The 15,065-nt window shown below is 53.6% G+C and overlaps 1 protein-coding gene across 5 annotated transcripts; it reads left to right on the top strand.

Annotated features, from left to right (window-relative positions):
• Positions 1-1,849: 1,849 nt before the first annotated feature.
• LOC146064923 (uncharacterized) lies at positions 1,850-13,160 on the top strand. Of its 5 annotated transcripts, none has more exons than XM_083178942.1 (8): positions 1,850-2,006; positions 8,666-8,743; positions 8,867-8,954; positions 9,317-9,397; positions 10,108-10,203; positions 10,348-10,437; positions 10,511-10,669; positions 11,530-13,160. In XM_083178942.1, the coding sequence occupies exons 1-8, from the start codon at positions 1,977-1,979 to the stop codon at positions 12,669-12,671; spliced, it is 1,764 nt and encodes a 587-aa protein (XP_083035068.1). In that variant the 5' UTR covers positions 1,850-1,976; the 3' UTR covers positions 12,672-13,160. The 5 variants fall into 5 exon arrangements, with proteins under 5 accessions (XP_083035068.1, XP_083035066.1, XP_083035067.1 ...); XM_083178940.1 differs by having other exon boundaries at positions 1,851-2,006; positions 8,828-8,954; XM_083178941.1 differs by having other exon boundaries at positions 1,858-2,009.
• Positions 13,161-15,065: the final 1,905 nt, after the last annotated feature.

Genomic DNA, 15,065 nt, shown 5'->3' with positions numbered 1-15,065 from the left:
TTACTGGATCGTGTATTAGGGATAGGGGCGTACGGTGCCACATATACGTATAGGTTACTGGATCGGGTATTAGGGATAGGAGCGTACGGGGCCACATATACGTATAGGTTACTAGATCGGGTATTAGGGATAGGAGCGTACGGGGCCACATATACGTATAGGTTACTGGATCGGGTATTAGGGATAGGAGCGTACGTGGCCACATATACGTATAGGTTACTGGATCGGGTATTAGGGATAGGGGCGTACGGGGCCACATATCCGTATAGGTTACGGGATCGGGTATTAGGGATAGGAGCGTACGGGGCCACATATACGTATAGGTTACGGGATCGGGTATTAGGGATAGGAGCGTACGGGGCCACATATACGTATAGGTTACGGGATCGGGTATTGGGGGATAGGGGCGTACAGTGCCACATATACGTATAGGTTACGGGATCGGGTATTGGGGATAGGGGCGTACGCGGCCACATATACGTATAGGTGACTGGATCGGGTATTAGGGATAGGGGTGTACGGGGCCACATATACGTATAGGTTACGGGATCGGGTATTGGGGATAGGAGCGTACGTGGCCACATATACGTATAGGTTACTGGATCGGGTATTAGGGATAGGAGCATATGGGGCCACATATACGTATAGGTTATGGGATCGGGTATTAGGGATAGGGGCGTACGGGGCCACATATACGTATAGGTTACTAGATCGGGTATTAGGGATAGGAGCGTACGGGGCCACATATACGTATAGGTTACTGGATCGGGTATTAGGGATAGGAGCATATGGGGCCACATATACGTATAGGTTATGGGATCGGGTATTGGGGATAGGAGCGTACGGGGCCACATATACGTATAGGTTATGGGATCGGGTATTAGGGATAGGGGCGTACGCGGTAACATATACGTATAGGTTACTGGATCGGGTATTAGGGATAGGAGCGTACGGGGCCACATATACGTATAGGTTACGGGATCGGGTATTGGGGATAGGAGCGTACGGGGCCACATATACGTATAGGTTACGGGATCGGGTATTAGGGATAGGGGCGTACGGGGCCACATATACGTATAGGTTACGGGATCAGGTATTAGGGAAAGGAGCGTACGGGGCCACATATACGTATAGGTTACTGGATCGGGTATTAGGGATAGGGGCGTACGGGGCCACATATACGTATAGGTTACTGGATCGGGTATTAGGGATAGGAGCGTACGCGGCCACATATCCGTACAGGTTACGGGATCGGGTATTAGGGATAGGAGCGTACGGGGCCACATATACGTATAGGTTACTGGATCGGGTATTAGGGATAGGAGCATATGGGGCCACATATACGTATAGGTTATGGGATCGGGTATTGGGGATAGGAGCGTACGGGGCCACATATACGTATAGGTTATGGGATCGGGTATTAGGGATAGGAGCGTACGCGGTAACATATACGTACAGGTTACTGGATCGTGTATTAGGGATAGGAGCGTACGGGGCCACATATACGTATAGGTTACGGGATCGGGTATTAGGGATAGGGGCGTACGGGGCCACATATACGTATAGGTTACTGTATTGGGGGATAGGGGCGTACGGGGCATTACGGGGTGATGTAGGGTGTGCGGGTGATGCGGGCACAGCAGGGTGTAGGTGGGTGTCAGCAGGGTGGGCTAATGGACCTTTCCCGCCCAGGGGGAGGAGCAAGGCAGGGGGCTCACTACCCACGTCACCATTGGTTACAGTAACCAGGCAGCGAGCCCGCGAGCGTCCTGGCTTCTCCTGTCTCCTCCCCTGTCACTGTGACGTCACGAGGTCCTTTATCCCGCTACAAGTTTAACCGTAGGCGCAATGAGGGGATAAGGGGGCGGGGCCCTTGCGCCGGGTGTGTGTTGTTAGGGGGTGTTGTCACGGTCACGTGATAACCGGAGGGGCGGGTACGGACCGATGCTACTTCCGGTTCCGGCTTCTGGCTGGGGATGAGGAGGCTCCGATGTGAGGGCATCAGGGTGAGTGCGGCTGACACTCTAATGACAGGACAGTGCTGGTCCCAGGAGCTGACACTCTAATGACAGGAGACTGCTGGTCCCAGGACCTGACACTCTAATGCACAGATGCTGCTGGTCCCAGGAGCTGACACTCTAATGACAGGACAGTGCTGGTCCCAGGAGCTGACACTCTAATGACAGGAGACTGCTGGTCCCAAGAGCTGACACTCTAATGCACAGATGCTGCTGGTCCCAGGAGCTGACACTCTAATGACAGGACAGTGCTGGTCCCAGGAGCTGACACACTAATGCACAGAGGCTGCTAGTCCCAGGAGCTGACACACTAATACACAGAGGCTGCTAGTCCCAGGAGCTGACACTCTAATGCACAGAGGCTGCTGGTCCCAGGAGCTGACACTCTAATGCACAGAGGCTGCTGGTCCCAGGAGCTGACACTCTAATGCACAGAGGCTGCTGTTCCCAGGAGCTGACACTCTAATGCACAGAGGCTGCTGGTCCCAGGAGCTGACACACTAATGCACAGAGGCTGCTAGTCTCAGGAGCTGACACCCAGTGCTGATCCCACGAGCTGACACTCTAATGACAGGACAGTGCTGGTCCCAGGAGCTGACACTCTAATGCACAGAGGCTGCTGGTCCCAGGAGCTGACACTCTAATGCACAGAGGCTGCTAGTCCCAGGAGCTGACACCCAGTGCTGATCCCAGGAGCTGACACTCTAATGACAGGAGACTGCTGGTCCCAGGAGCTGACACTCTAATGACAGGGCAGTGCTGGTCAAAGGAGCTGACACACTAATGCACAGAGGCTGCTGGTCAAAGGAGCTGACACACTAATGCACAGAGGCTGCTAGTCCCAGGAGCTGACACACTAATGCACAGAGGCTGCTGGTCAAAGGAGCTGACACCCTAATGCACAGAGGCTGCTAGTCCCAGGAGCTGACACACTAATACACAGAGGCTGCTGGTCAAAGGAGCTGACACCCTAATGCACAGAGGCTGCTAGTCCCAGGAGCTGACACACTAATGCACAGAGACTGCTAGTCCCAGGAGCTGCCAGTCTAATGCACAGAGGCTGCTAGTCCCAGGAGCTGACACACTAATGCACAGAGACTGCTGGTCCCAGGAGCTGACACACTAATGCACAGAGACTGCTGGTCCCAGGAGCTGACACACGAATGCACAGAGGCTGCTGGTCCCAGGAGCTGACACACTAATGCACAGAGGCTGCTGGTCACAGGAGCTGACACCCTAATGCACAGAGGCTGCTGGTCCCAGGAGCTGACACACTAATGCACAGAGACTGCTAGTCCCAGGAGCTGCCAGTCTAATGCACAGAGGCTGCTAGTCCCAGGAGCTGACATACTAATGCACAGAGACTGCTGGTCCCAGGAGCTGACACACTAATGCACAGAGACTGCTGGTCCCAGGAGCTGACACACTAATGCACAGAGACTGCTGGTCCCAGGAGCTGACACACTAATGCACAGAGACTGCTGGTCCCAGGAGCTGACACACTAATGCACAGAGACTGCTGGTCCCAGGAGCTGACACACTAATGCACAGAGGCTGCTGGTCCCAGGAGCTGACACACTAATGCACAGAGGCTGCTGGTCCCAGGAGCTGACACATTAATGCACAGAGGCTGCTAGTCTCAGGAGCTGAGACCCAGTGCTGATCCCACGAGCTGACACTCTAATGACAGGACAGTGCTGGTCCCAGGAGCTGACACTCTAATGCACAAAGGCTGCTGGTCCCAGGAGCTGACACTCTAATGCACAGAGGCTGCTGGTCCCAGGAGCTGACACACTAATGCACAGAGGCTGCTGGTCCCAGGAGCTGACACACTAATGCACAGAGGCTGCTAGTCCCAGGAGCTGACACATTAATGCACAGAGACTGCTGGTCCCAGGAGCTGACACACTAATGCACAGAGACTGCTGGTCCCAGGAGCTGACACTCTAATGACAGGAGACTGCTGGTCCCAAGAGCTGACACTCTAATGCACAGATGCTGCTGGTCCCAGGAGCTGACACTCTAATGACAGGACAGTGCTGGTCCCAGGAGCTGACACACTAATGCACAGAGGCTGCTAGTCCCAGGAGCTGACACACTAATGCACAGAGGCTGCTAGTCCCAGGAGCTGACACTCTAATGCACAGAGGCTGCTGGTCCCAGGAGCTGACACTCTAATGCACAGAGGCTGCTGGTCCCAGGAGCTGACACTCTAATGCACAGAGGCTGCTGTTCCCAGGAGCTGACACTCTAATGCACAGAGGCTGCTGGTCCCAGGAGCTGACACACTAATGCACAGAGGCTGCTAGTCTCAGGAGCTGACACCCAGTGCTGATCCCACGAGCTGACACTCTAATGACAGGACAGTGCTGGTCCCAGGAGCTGACACTCTAATGCACAGAGGCTGCTGGTCCCAGGAGCTGACACTCTAATGCACAGAGGCTGCTAGTCCCAGGAGCTGACACCCAGTGCTGATCCCAGGAGCTGACACTCTAATGACAGGAGACTGCTGGTCCCAGGAGCTGACACTCTAATGACAGGGCAGTGCTGGTCAAAGGAGCTGACACACTAATGCACAGAGGCTGCTGGTCAAAGGAGCTGACACACTAATGCACAGAGGCTGCTAGTCCCAGGAGCTGACACACTAATGCACAGAGGCTGCTGGTCAAAGGAGCTGACACCCTAATGCACAGAGGCTGCTAGTCCCAGGAGCTGACACACTAATACACAGAGGCTGCTGGTCAAAGGAGCTGACACCCTAATGCACAGAGGCTGCTAGTCCCAGGAGCTGACACACTAATGCACAGAGACTGCTAGTCCCAGGAGCTGCCAGTCTAATGCACAGAGGCTGCTAGTCCCAGGAGCTGACACACTAATGCACAGAGACTGCTGGTCCCAGGAGCTGACACACTAATGCACAGAGACTGCTGGTCCCAGGAGCTGACACACGAATGCACAGAGGCTGCTGGTCCCAGGAGCTGACACACTAATGCACAGAGGCTGCTGGTCACAGGAGCTGACACCCTAATGCACAGAGGCTGCTGGTCCCAGGAGCTGACACACTAATGCACAGAGACTGCTAGTCCCAGGAGCTGCCAGTCTAATGCACAGAGGCTGATAGTCCCAGGAGCTGACATACTAATGCACAGAGACTGCTGGTCCCAGGAGCTGACACACTAATGCACAGAGACTGCTGGTCCCAGGAGCTGACACACTAATGCACAGAGACTGCTGGTCCCAGGAGCTGACACACTAATGCACAGAGACTGCTGGTCCCAGGAGCTGACACACTAATGCACAGAGGCTGCTGGTCCCAGGAGCTGACACACTAATGCACAGAGGCTGCTGGTCCCAGGAGCTGACACATTAATGCACAGAGGCTGCTAGTCTCAGGAGCTGAGACCCAGTGCTGATCCCACGAGCTGACACTCTAATGACAGGACAGTGCTGGTCCCAGGAGCTGACACTCTAATGCACAAAGGCTGCTGGTCCCAGGAGCTGACACTCTAATGCACAGAGGCTGCTGGTCCCAGGAGCTGACACACTAATGCACAGAGGCTGCTGGTCCCAGGAGCTGACACACTAATGCACAGAGGCTGCTAGTCCCAGGAGCTGACACATTAATGCACAGAGACTGCTGGTCCCAGGAGCTGACACACTAATGCACAGAGACTGCTGGTCCCAGGAGCTGACACACTAATGCACAGAGACTGCTGGTCCCAGGAGCTGACACACTAATGCACAGAGACTGCTGGTCCCAGGAGCTGACACACTAATGCACAGAGACTGCTGGTCCCAGGAGCTGACACTCTAATGCACAAAGGCTGCTGGTCCCAGGAGCTGACACACTAATGCACAGAGGCTGCTAGTCCCAGGAGCTGACACACTAATGCACAGAGGCTGCTGGTCCCAGGAGCTGAGACCCTAATGCACAGAGGCTGCTAGTCCCAGGAGCTGACACTCTAATGCACAGAGGCTGCTAGTCCCAGGAGCTGACACTCTAATGCACAGAGACTGCTGGTCCCAGGAGCTGACACACTAATGCACAGAGGCTGCTGGTCCCAGGAGCTGAGACCCTAATGCACAGAGGCTGCTAGTCCCAGGAGCTGAGACCCTAATGCACAGAGGCTGCTGGTCCCAGGAGCTGACACTCTAATGCACAGAGACTGCTAGTCCCAGGAGCTGACACACTAATGCACAGAGGCTGCTGGTCCCAGGAGCTGACACACTAATGCACAGAGACTGCTGGTCCCAGGAGCTGCCAGTCTAATGCACAGAGGCTGCTGGTCCCAGGAGCTGACACTCTTAATGACAGGACAGTGCTGGTCCCAGGAGCTGACACACTAATGCAAAGAGGCTGCTGGTCCCAGGAGCTGACACTCTAATGACAGGAGACTGCTGGTGCCAGGAGCTGACACTCTAATGACAGGAGACTGCTGGTGCCAGGAGCTGACACACTAATGCACAGATGCTGCTGGTGCCAGGAGCTGACACTCTAATGCACAGAGGCTGCTGGTGCCAGGAGCTGACACACTAATGCACAGATGCTGCTGGTGCCAGGAGCTGACACACTAATGCACAGAGGCTGCTGGTCCCAGGAGCTGACACTCTAATGACAGGAGACTGCTGGTCCCAGGAGCTGACACTCTAATGACAGGAGACTGCTGGTCCCAGGAGCTGACACTCTAATGACAGGAGACTGCTGGTCCCAGGAGCTGACACACTAATGCACAGAGGCTGCTGGTCCCAGGAGCTGACACACTAATGCACAGAGGCTGCTAGTCCCAGGAGCTGACGGTTTAATGCACAGAGGCTGCTGGTCCCAGGAGCTGACGGTCTAATGCACAGAGGCTGCTGGTCCCAGGAGCTGACGGTCTAATGCACAGAGGCTGCTGGTCCCAGGAGCTGACAGTCTAATGCACAGAGGCTGCTAGTCCCAGGAGCTGACACACTAATGCACAGAGACTGCTGGTCCCAGGAGCTGACACACGAATGCACAGAGGCTGCTGGTCCCAGGAGCTGACACACGAATGCACAGAGGCTGCTGGTCACAGGAGCTGACACCCTAATGCACAGAGGCTGCTGGTCCCAGGAGCTGACACACTAATGCACAGAGACTGCTAGTCCCAGGAGCTGCCAGTCTAATGCACAGAGGCTGCTAGTCCCAGGAGCTGACATACTAATGCACAGAGACTGCTGGTCCCAGGAGCTGACACACTAATGCACAGAGACTGCTGGTCCCAGGAGCTGACACACTAATGCACAGAGACTGCTGGTCCCAGGAGCTGACACACTAATGCACAGAGGCTGCTGGTCCCAGGAGCTGACACACTAATGCACAGAGGCTGCTGGTCCCAGGAGCTGACACACTAATGCACAGAGGCTGCTGGTCCCAGGAGCTGACACACTAATGCACAGAGGCTGCTGGTCCCAGGAGCTGACACACTAATGCACAGAGACTGCTGGTCCCAGGAGCTGACACACTAATGCACAGAGGCTGCTAGTCCCAGGAGCTGCCAGTCTAATGCACAGAGGCTGCTGGTCCCAGGAGCTGACACTCTTAATGACAGGACAGTGCTGGTCCCAGGAGCTGACACACTAATGCAAAGAGGCTGCTGGTCCCAGGAGCTGACACTCTAATGACAGGAGACTGCTGGTGCCAGAAGCTGACACTCTAATGACAGGAGACTGCTGGTGCCAGGAGCTGACACTCTAATGACAGGAGACTGCTGGTGCCAGGAGCTGACACTCTAATGCACAGAGGCTGCTGGTGCCAGGAGCTGACACTCTAATGCACAGAGGCTGCTGGTGCCAGGAGCTGACACACTAATGCACAGATGCTGCTGGTGCCAGGAGCTGACACACTAATGCACAGAGGCTGCTGGTCCCAGGAGCTGACACTCTAATGACAGGAGACTGCTGGTCCCAGGAGCTGACACTCTAATGACAGGAGACTGCTGGTCCCAGGAGCTGACACACTAATGCACAGAGGCTGCTGGTCCCAGGAGCTGACACACTAATGCACAGAGGCTGCTGGTCCCAGGAGCTGACACACTAATGCACAGAGGCTGCTGGTCCCAGGAGCTGACAGTCTAATGACAGGAGACTGCTAGTCCCAGGAGCTGACAGTCTAATGCACAAAGGCTGCTAGTCCCAGGAGCTGACACACTAATGCACAGAGGCTGCTAGTCCCAGGAGCTGACAGTCTAATGCACAGAGGCTGCTAGTCCCAGGAGCTGACGGTCTAATGCACAGAGGCTGCTAGTCCCAGGAGCTGGCGGTCTAATGCACAGAGGCTGCTGGTCCCAGGAGCTGACTTTCTGATTCCTGCTCTGTTGCCATTAATGTAATGCAGAATGTGTCTTCCCGTCAGAGTGCCAGCTCTTGGGCTCAGTGGCTCTCCTTATTGATACTGCTTGTGTCAGCAGCTGGTGCAGCTTCCTGTATAGCGGGGATGGTTACCCTTCCAGCTGTTGTGGAACTACACATCCCAGCATGCCCTGCAACAGTTGTAGCAAGGCCTCATAGCAAAACTGTAACAAGGCATGCTGGGATGTGTAGTTCCACAACAGCTGGAGGGCCGTAGGTTTCGCATTGAGCCTCCGTTATATTGGACTCAGGAGCTGACGCTCTCTTTGTGTTCTCAGGCGCCAGAGGCCGCTGCTACCGATTTCCAGATGGAGAAACATAAAGAGAAGAGAAAATGCAGCGCAATGTCTGCTATGGTAAGAACGCTTCTGGGGCATGCTGGTACTTGTAGTTCAGTTACAGCCTGACTGTGGCTTACGGCTATCCCCTGACCTCTCCAGGTGACAGTGACCTTCCATGACGTAGCTGCTTGCTTCCAGCAGGAGGACTGGGACATCATGGAGGAGTGGCAGCAGGAACTATACCGGGCCGCCATGAGGGAGATCCACTCGGCGCTGCAGGATTTGGGTGAGAGACGGGAGAAGCGCTGCTGCCCATCTACAACTTCCAGTTCTTATAATGCTGCTAGTTAGCCGGACAGGTGCCATTGTTTCCCTTCTCTCCTCTGTAGTCTGTCTTCTCCCTGACTCCTGTCAGTCTTATTCTATTACTAGCTGGAGGTGTCGCCTAGTCTGTGACATCATTGGGGAGTGAGGTATGACATCATGGCCTGCAGTCCTTCCGGTGCCATATAATAATGCCCTGATGTCCCAGGGATGGACCTGTGCTGTAGGAGATGTTACCGAGGGTCACTCCTGTGAGATGCCGCGTGCTGCGCTGAGATGCCGCTGTCTCCGGTATGACCTCAGTCTTCTCTGTAATACCCACAGGGTTCAGAATCCTTAACCCAGAGCTGCTGGTGAAGATAGAGAAGTCAGGTGACATCGGACGTGATGAGAATTCCTCAACAAGTGCGTGAGTCTTATTTCAGCCTTTTTCAGTGCCTGTCGTGGGGGAGTGATGGCGGTCTCAGCTCCTGGCGTGGGGGAGTGATGGTCTCAGCGCCTGGCGTGGGGGAGTGATGGCGGTCTCAGTGCCTGGTGTGGGGGAGTGATGGCGGTCTCAGTGCCTTGTGTGGGGGAGTGGTGGCGGTCTCAGTGCCTTGTGTGGGGGAGTGGTGGCGGTCTCAGTGCCTGGCGTGGGGAGTGATGGCGGTCTCAGAGCCTGGCGTGGGGGAGTGATGGCGGTCTCAGCGCCTGGCGTGGGGGAGTGGTGGCGGTCTCAGCGCCTGGCGTGGGGGAGTGGTGGCGGTCTCAGCGCCTGGCGTGGGGGAGTGATGGCGGTCTCAGCGCCTGGCGTGGAGGAGTGATGGCGGTCTCAGCGCCTGGCGTGGGGGAGTGATGGCGGTCTCAGCTCCTGGCGTGGGGGAGTGATGGCGGTCTCAGCGCCTGGCGTGGGGGAGTGATGGCGGTCTCAGTGCCTGGCGTGGGGGAGTGATGGCGGTCTCAGTGCCTGGCGTGGGGGAGTGATGGCGGTCTCAGTGTCTGGCTGAGGAATGAACTGTTCTGTTTGGTTCTCACTCCTTCTCTGAGGCCCGGCAGTGTGGTTTGTGGAGCTGCATGTGAATATATTGTATTGTTGACCTGTGGTTGAGTGTCTCCCTCATGTCTCTGTATGGTAGGTAAGGCGGTCCTTGTCCCAGACATCCTGCTCCAGATAGAAGAAGATGTCGCCCTGGGAGCTGGCAGAGGAAGACCACAACTGGAGCCCACACGAGGTGAGCCCAGCATTCAGGTGACCAGAGGACTGGTCTTCTCAGTGACCCTCAGCCAGGACCAATGGTTTCAGCCAGACCGTGTTCATGTATGTTGGACCAGTGGGTGTCATGAGAATGAAGTGTGTTTCTCCATTACTGATCCAGGCAGCCGCGGACGGAAACCAGAACATCCCATGAAGGTTAAGCAGGAGAGTGACAAGTACTACTCCAAGCGGGAGTCCAAGGACTGTAAAGGTGAGCAGCCGCTAGGCATCTGTCATACTCTTCTAGCTGTACCACCACTAACCAGAGTTATATGTGTTGTCAGCGCCGTCACTGGATCCACATGAGCTGGTTGTCGTGGTGAAACATGAGAACGTGGAGGACGAGCAGGAGCTGGAGGAGTCGCCGAAGGAGGAGAACAAGAAGAGTTCCCAGAGTGACGTTCGGTCTGAAGACAGCGCAGAAATATCTGACCAAGGCGTCAGTGAGTATCATTGGGGCAGATGTATGAACTAGCGCTGGGTGCACATAACGCTGGTTAACGGGGGGGATTATGTTTTTTTTCCTGTGTTACTAGCGCACCAAACAAGCGCTAGGGACAGTCCCCCAAGTAACGCTCGGCTGGGCTGTCCCCTGCAATCCCCCCACCAGTAGTTAGCGGCCGGGCAATGTATTAATAGTTTCCTAATCCACTTCGCCAGCTCAGAGCGTTGCCCTATCCCCACTGCGGGGACAACGCTAGCCTTGCTGCTGGCTCTTGGTAATAGCAAGATCTCGCGCATGCCCAATGAGCCGGCCGGGGAGAGAAGGTTTTGTTTTTTAAATGCGCATTCACAGCGCTTTGAGGGCAGTGATAAGGAGAGCCATTAATGCTGGGCATAACGGCTTTCCTTATCGGATGCTGGGGTGTTAATACATTGGCCCATAACGTGTGCCCGCTTCTCCACGTTATGCAGGGGAAGCGGGACCCGTTATTTTAAAAACGTTAGGGGCAGATTAATACATCTGCCTCAGGTCCGATGATCCATATCCATCCGAGGTTCCACCGTCCCTACCCACCCAAGGTTCCATGGTCTATACTCGCCTGAGGCCCCATGGTTGGGTCTAGCGTTCCCTCTATGGCTCTCACCATTTGTCTTGCAGTGGTTCCTGTTGGTGAGCATTGTGCGTTCACCGGACATGGCTGGGAAGCAGCCACTATCCATTGTTTTGCCTACCCACTGTGTCCGATTTATCTGTCCCCTTGATGTAATCCATTCGTTTTCCTGTCTTGTCCCGATCGTCGCTCTGTTATATGTCTGTGCTTCTGACCATTTACATTGTCTCCTCTTATATTTTTGGCAGAGTTTGAGAGTGAGAACAGTATGGAGGACACATCCCTTGGAGAAGCTGAGAAACTGTGTGGCCCCGTTCCCCTGATCGGCCCTGATGGGGACAACGTCTTTCTCTTCTCCGACACTGGAATCGCCCTAAATCGTGCTCTGCCGCAGGAGTACACACTGGAGAACACCCTGGAGTTTGAGAAGTACCTGAGCAGCTTGGCTCACCCCGCCTTCCTGATGAGGGACTGCCAGAGACCACCGCCGCGCAGTGAGTTTGAGCGGGGCTTCTATGAGAATTACAGCATCCACAGCAAGCAGCGGCTGATGCTGATGGGGGAGAAGCGCTACCGCTGCACAGAGTGTGGCAAAGGCTTCACCAGGAACTCTCATCTGAAGGCTCACAGAAGGATCCACACCGGCGAACGGCCCTTCAGGTGCACCGAGTGCAACAAGACTTTCAGCGAGAACTCCCACCTTACGGTTCACCTGAGGGTACACTCTGGGGAAAAGCGGTACAAGTGCAATATGTGTGAGAAGAGCTTTAGCGAGAACTCCAACCTCATAGTCCACCAGCGGATTCACACAGGGGAGAAACCATACAAATGTCCGGAGTGTGAGATCTGCTTCAGCCAGCACTCCAGCCTGGTGCGGCACCGGCGCAAGCACTCGGGTGCCCGGCCTTACAAATGCACCGCCTGTGAAAAGACCTTCAGCCAGAAGGGCCACCTGAGCAACCACATCAGGACGCACACAGGGGAGAGGCCATACAAGTGTGCCGAGTGCGGGAAGTGCTTCAGCGAGCACTCCCACCTCACAGGGCATCAGAAGATACACACGGGGGAAAAGCCCTACACCTGTGATGTCTGCCAGAAGGGCTTCAGTAAAATATCCAACCTGAAGGCCCACCAGCAGATCCACACGGGCTACCGGCCGTACATCTGCACCCAGTGCGGCAAGAGCTTCACTCAACACTCAACCTTAGTCCGGCATCAGAGGGTCCACGTAGGAAAGATCGACTCTTTCTGGAGAAAAATCTATGAGGACTCCGTAGAAGCAACTCAAGACGTGTCCTGGCAAGAGGGCCACGTCCTCAAGGGTATGGAGTGTTACAATGGTAGGGAAGCTGAGGAGGCACTGCCTGGAGATCCTGTCAAGCGGTGTTGACCAACTGGGAAGACTGTGTGATCCTTCACTACCCTACTCCTCCCAGGATCTCTCTCCTTGTCAATGAATGAACTGTCTAATGTAAAAGTTAATATTTTACCAATTCCATTTCAACTTATTTATTTATTTGATGAATGTATTTAAACTTTATTTTTATTTAATGATTATTGGCATTAACTGCCAAGAACATGCTCAAATTTTAGAAGACCACCTTGCTGGGAGGTCATGTGTTTCTGGACTTTAACAGAGATGGTTCTGAATAGGCCGAATTAGATGTTGGGACCTTCAGTGAAGCAGTAATAGCTTATTGTGCTGTAATGTTGGTGATCCAATACCTTTCCCATTTCAATCAACTATTCTCACCTTTGGCGCAGCCCTGTAGGTAAAAACGTAAAAAAATAATAATATTTCTTCAAAAGTAATGTTTCATAAATATTACTCCATATGAAACCATTCACATAGTAAGAGTAAAACAGATATTAAGCTGAAGTTGTGTATAATTTGAAATCTTGTGTGTGTCTATAGCATGGGCAATGGTGCAGACGGCACTGCTGATGGCTATATGCAGGCCTCGCCATGATTCTCTGAAACTCCTGCACGAAACCAGTCAAATATAAAACACGCATATGAGTAAAACAGTATTAATTCCAGAGAGCTGGAAAATAGTTCAGGTAGTCCCACTGCACAAAAGTGGAAGCAAGGAAGATGTTGGAACCTACGGGACAGTAGGGCAGATTTATTAAGCCTGGTGAAGTCATAAAGTAGAAGGTGATAATGCACCAGCAGGGGGTGGGGGGGAGGGCAGCTATAGAGTATATAGACATTAGGAAGTTATTTGACCTGGTCCCACATTGCAGTATGTTACTTATATTGGAAAGCACCGGAATGGATACATCCGGTGCGATTTGCGCTTCTGATTTTGACTATATATTTAAAATTGGAAGCATAGAAGCACATATCGCACGGTGTGTATACAGCTTGCGATGCTGATGCTCGCCCCGTGGGATCGGCATTGCAATAAAAAAAATACACTGTGCAGGCAAGAAGATTCTATTATAGACAAAATGGTCCATAGCCAAAATCAGTAATAAATATGGTGAAGATTGTAGGTTCTCAACTTAGGGAAATCGCATTGTTGGAATCGGCCACAAGTCGCACCGTGTGTGTGCACCTTGTATCTAAAACATGGATAAGATCTTGCTTGCAGATTAGAAAACTGGAGTTATAGAAAATGGACCGCAGTCACAGGAGGGAAATATTACCAGTGGGGTACCCCAGGGATCTGTACTGGAACCAGTGCTTTGTAATGTCATTATTGCTAATATTGCGAATGGTATAGAAGGGAAAGTATGCCTATTTGCAGATGATACAAAAGTATTCAACAGGGTAGACACACCAGGAGGGGTAACTATTTCAGGTGACTTAAAGGCAGGCAGGCAATGTAACAAAGCAATGAGGATGGCTGGTCAGATGCTTGGTTATGGTAGAGGTATCAGCAGCAGAAAGAAAAAAGTAATAATGCCACTGTATAGGTCACTGGTGCGGCCTCATCTAGATACTGTGCCCGGTTCCGTATAGGTCATTGGTGCGGCCTCACCTAGATACTGTGCCCAATTCTGTATAGGTCATTGGTGCGGCCTCATCTAGATACTGTGCCCAGTTCTGTATAGGTCACTGGTGCGGCCTCATCTAGATACTGTGCCCGGTTCTGTATAGGTCACTGGTGCGGCCTCACCTAGATACTGTGCCCGGTTCTGTATTAGTCACTGGTGCGGCCTCACCTAGATACTGTGCCCGGTTCTGTATTGGTCACTGGTGCGGCCTCACCTAGATACTGTGCCCGGTTCTGTATTGGTCACTGGTGCGGCCTCACCTAGATACTGTGCCCAGTTCTGTATAGGTCACTGGTGCTGCCTCATCTAGATACTGTGCCCGGTTCTGTATAGGTCACTGGTGCGGCCTCACCTAGATACTGTGCCCGGTTCTGTATTGGTCACTGGTGCGGCCTCACCTAGATACTGTGCCCGGTTCTGTATTGGTCTCTGGTGTGGCCTCATCTAGATACTGTGCCCGGTTCTGTATAGGTCACTGGTGCGGCCTCACCTAGATACTGTGCCCGGTTCTGTATTGGTCACTGGTGCGGCCTCACCTAGATACTGTGCCCGGTTCTGTATAGGTCACTGGTGCGGCCTCACCTAGATACTGTGTCCGGTTCTGCATAGGTCACTGGTGCGGCCTCATCTAGATACTGTGTCCGGTTCTGTATAGGTCACTGGTGCGGCCTCATCTAGATACTGTGCCCGGTTCTGTATAGGTCACTGGTGCGGCCTCATCTAGATACTGTGCCAGGTTCTGTATTGGTCTCTGGTGCGGCCTCATCTAGATACTGTGCCC

This window comes from Crinia signifera, chromosome 3 (genome assembly GCF_055691185.1).
Source record: "Crinia signifera chromosome 3, ASM5569118v1, whole genome shotgun sequence".
Taxonomy (NCBI): domain Eukaryota; kingdom Metazoa; phylum Chordata; class Amphibia; order Anura; family Myobatrachidae; genus Crinia; species Crinia signifera.
This window is presented reverse-complemented; position numbering and strand designations above follow the sequence as displayed.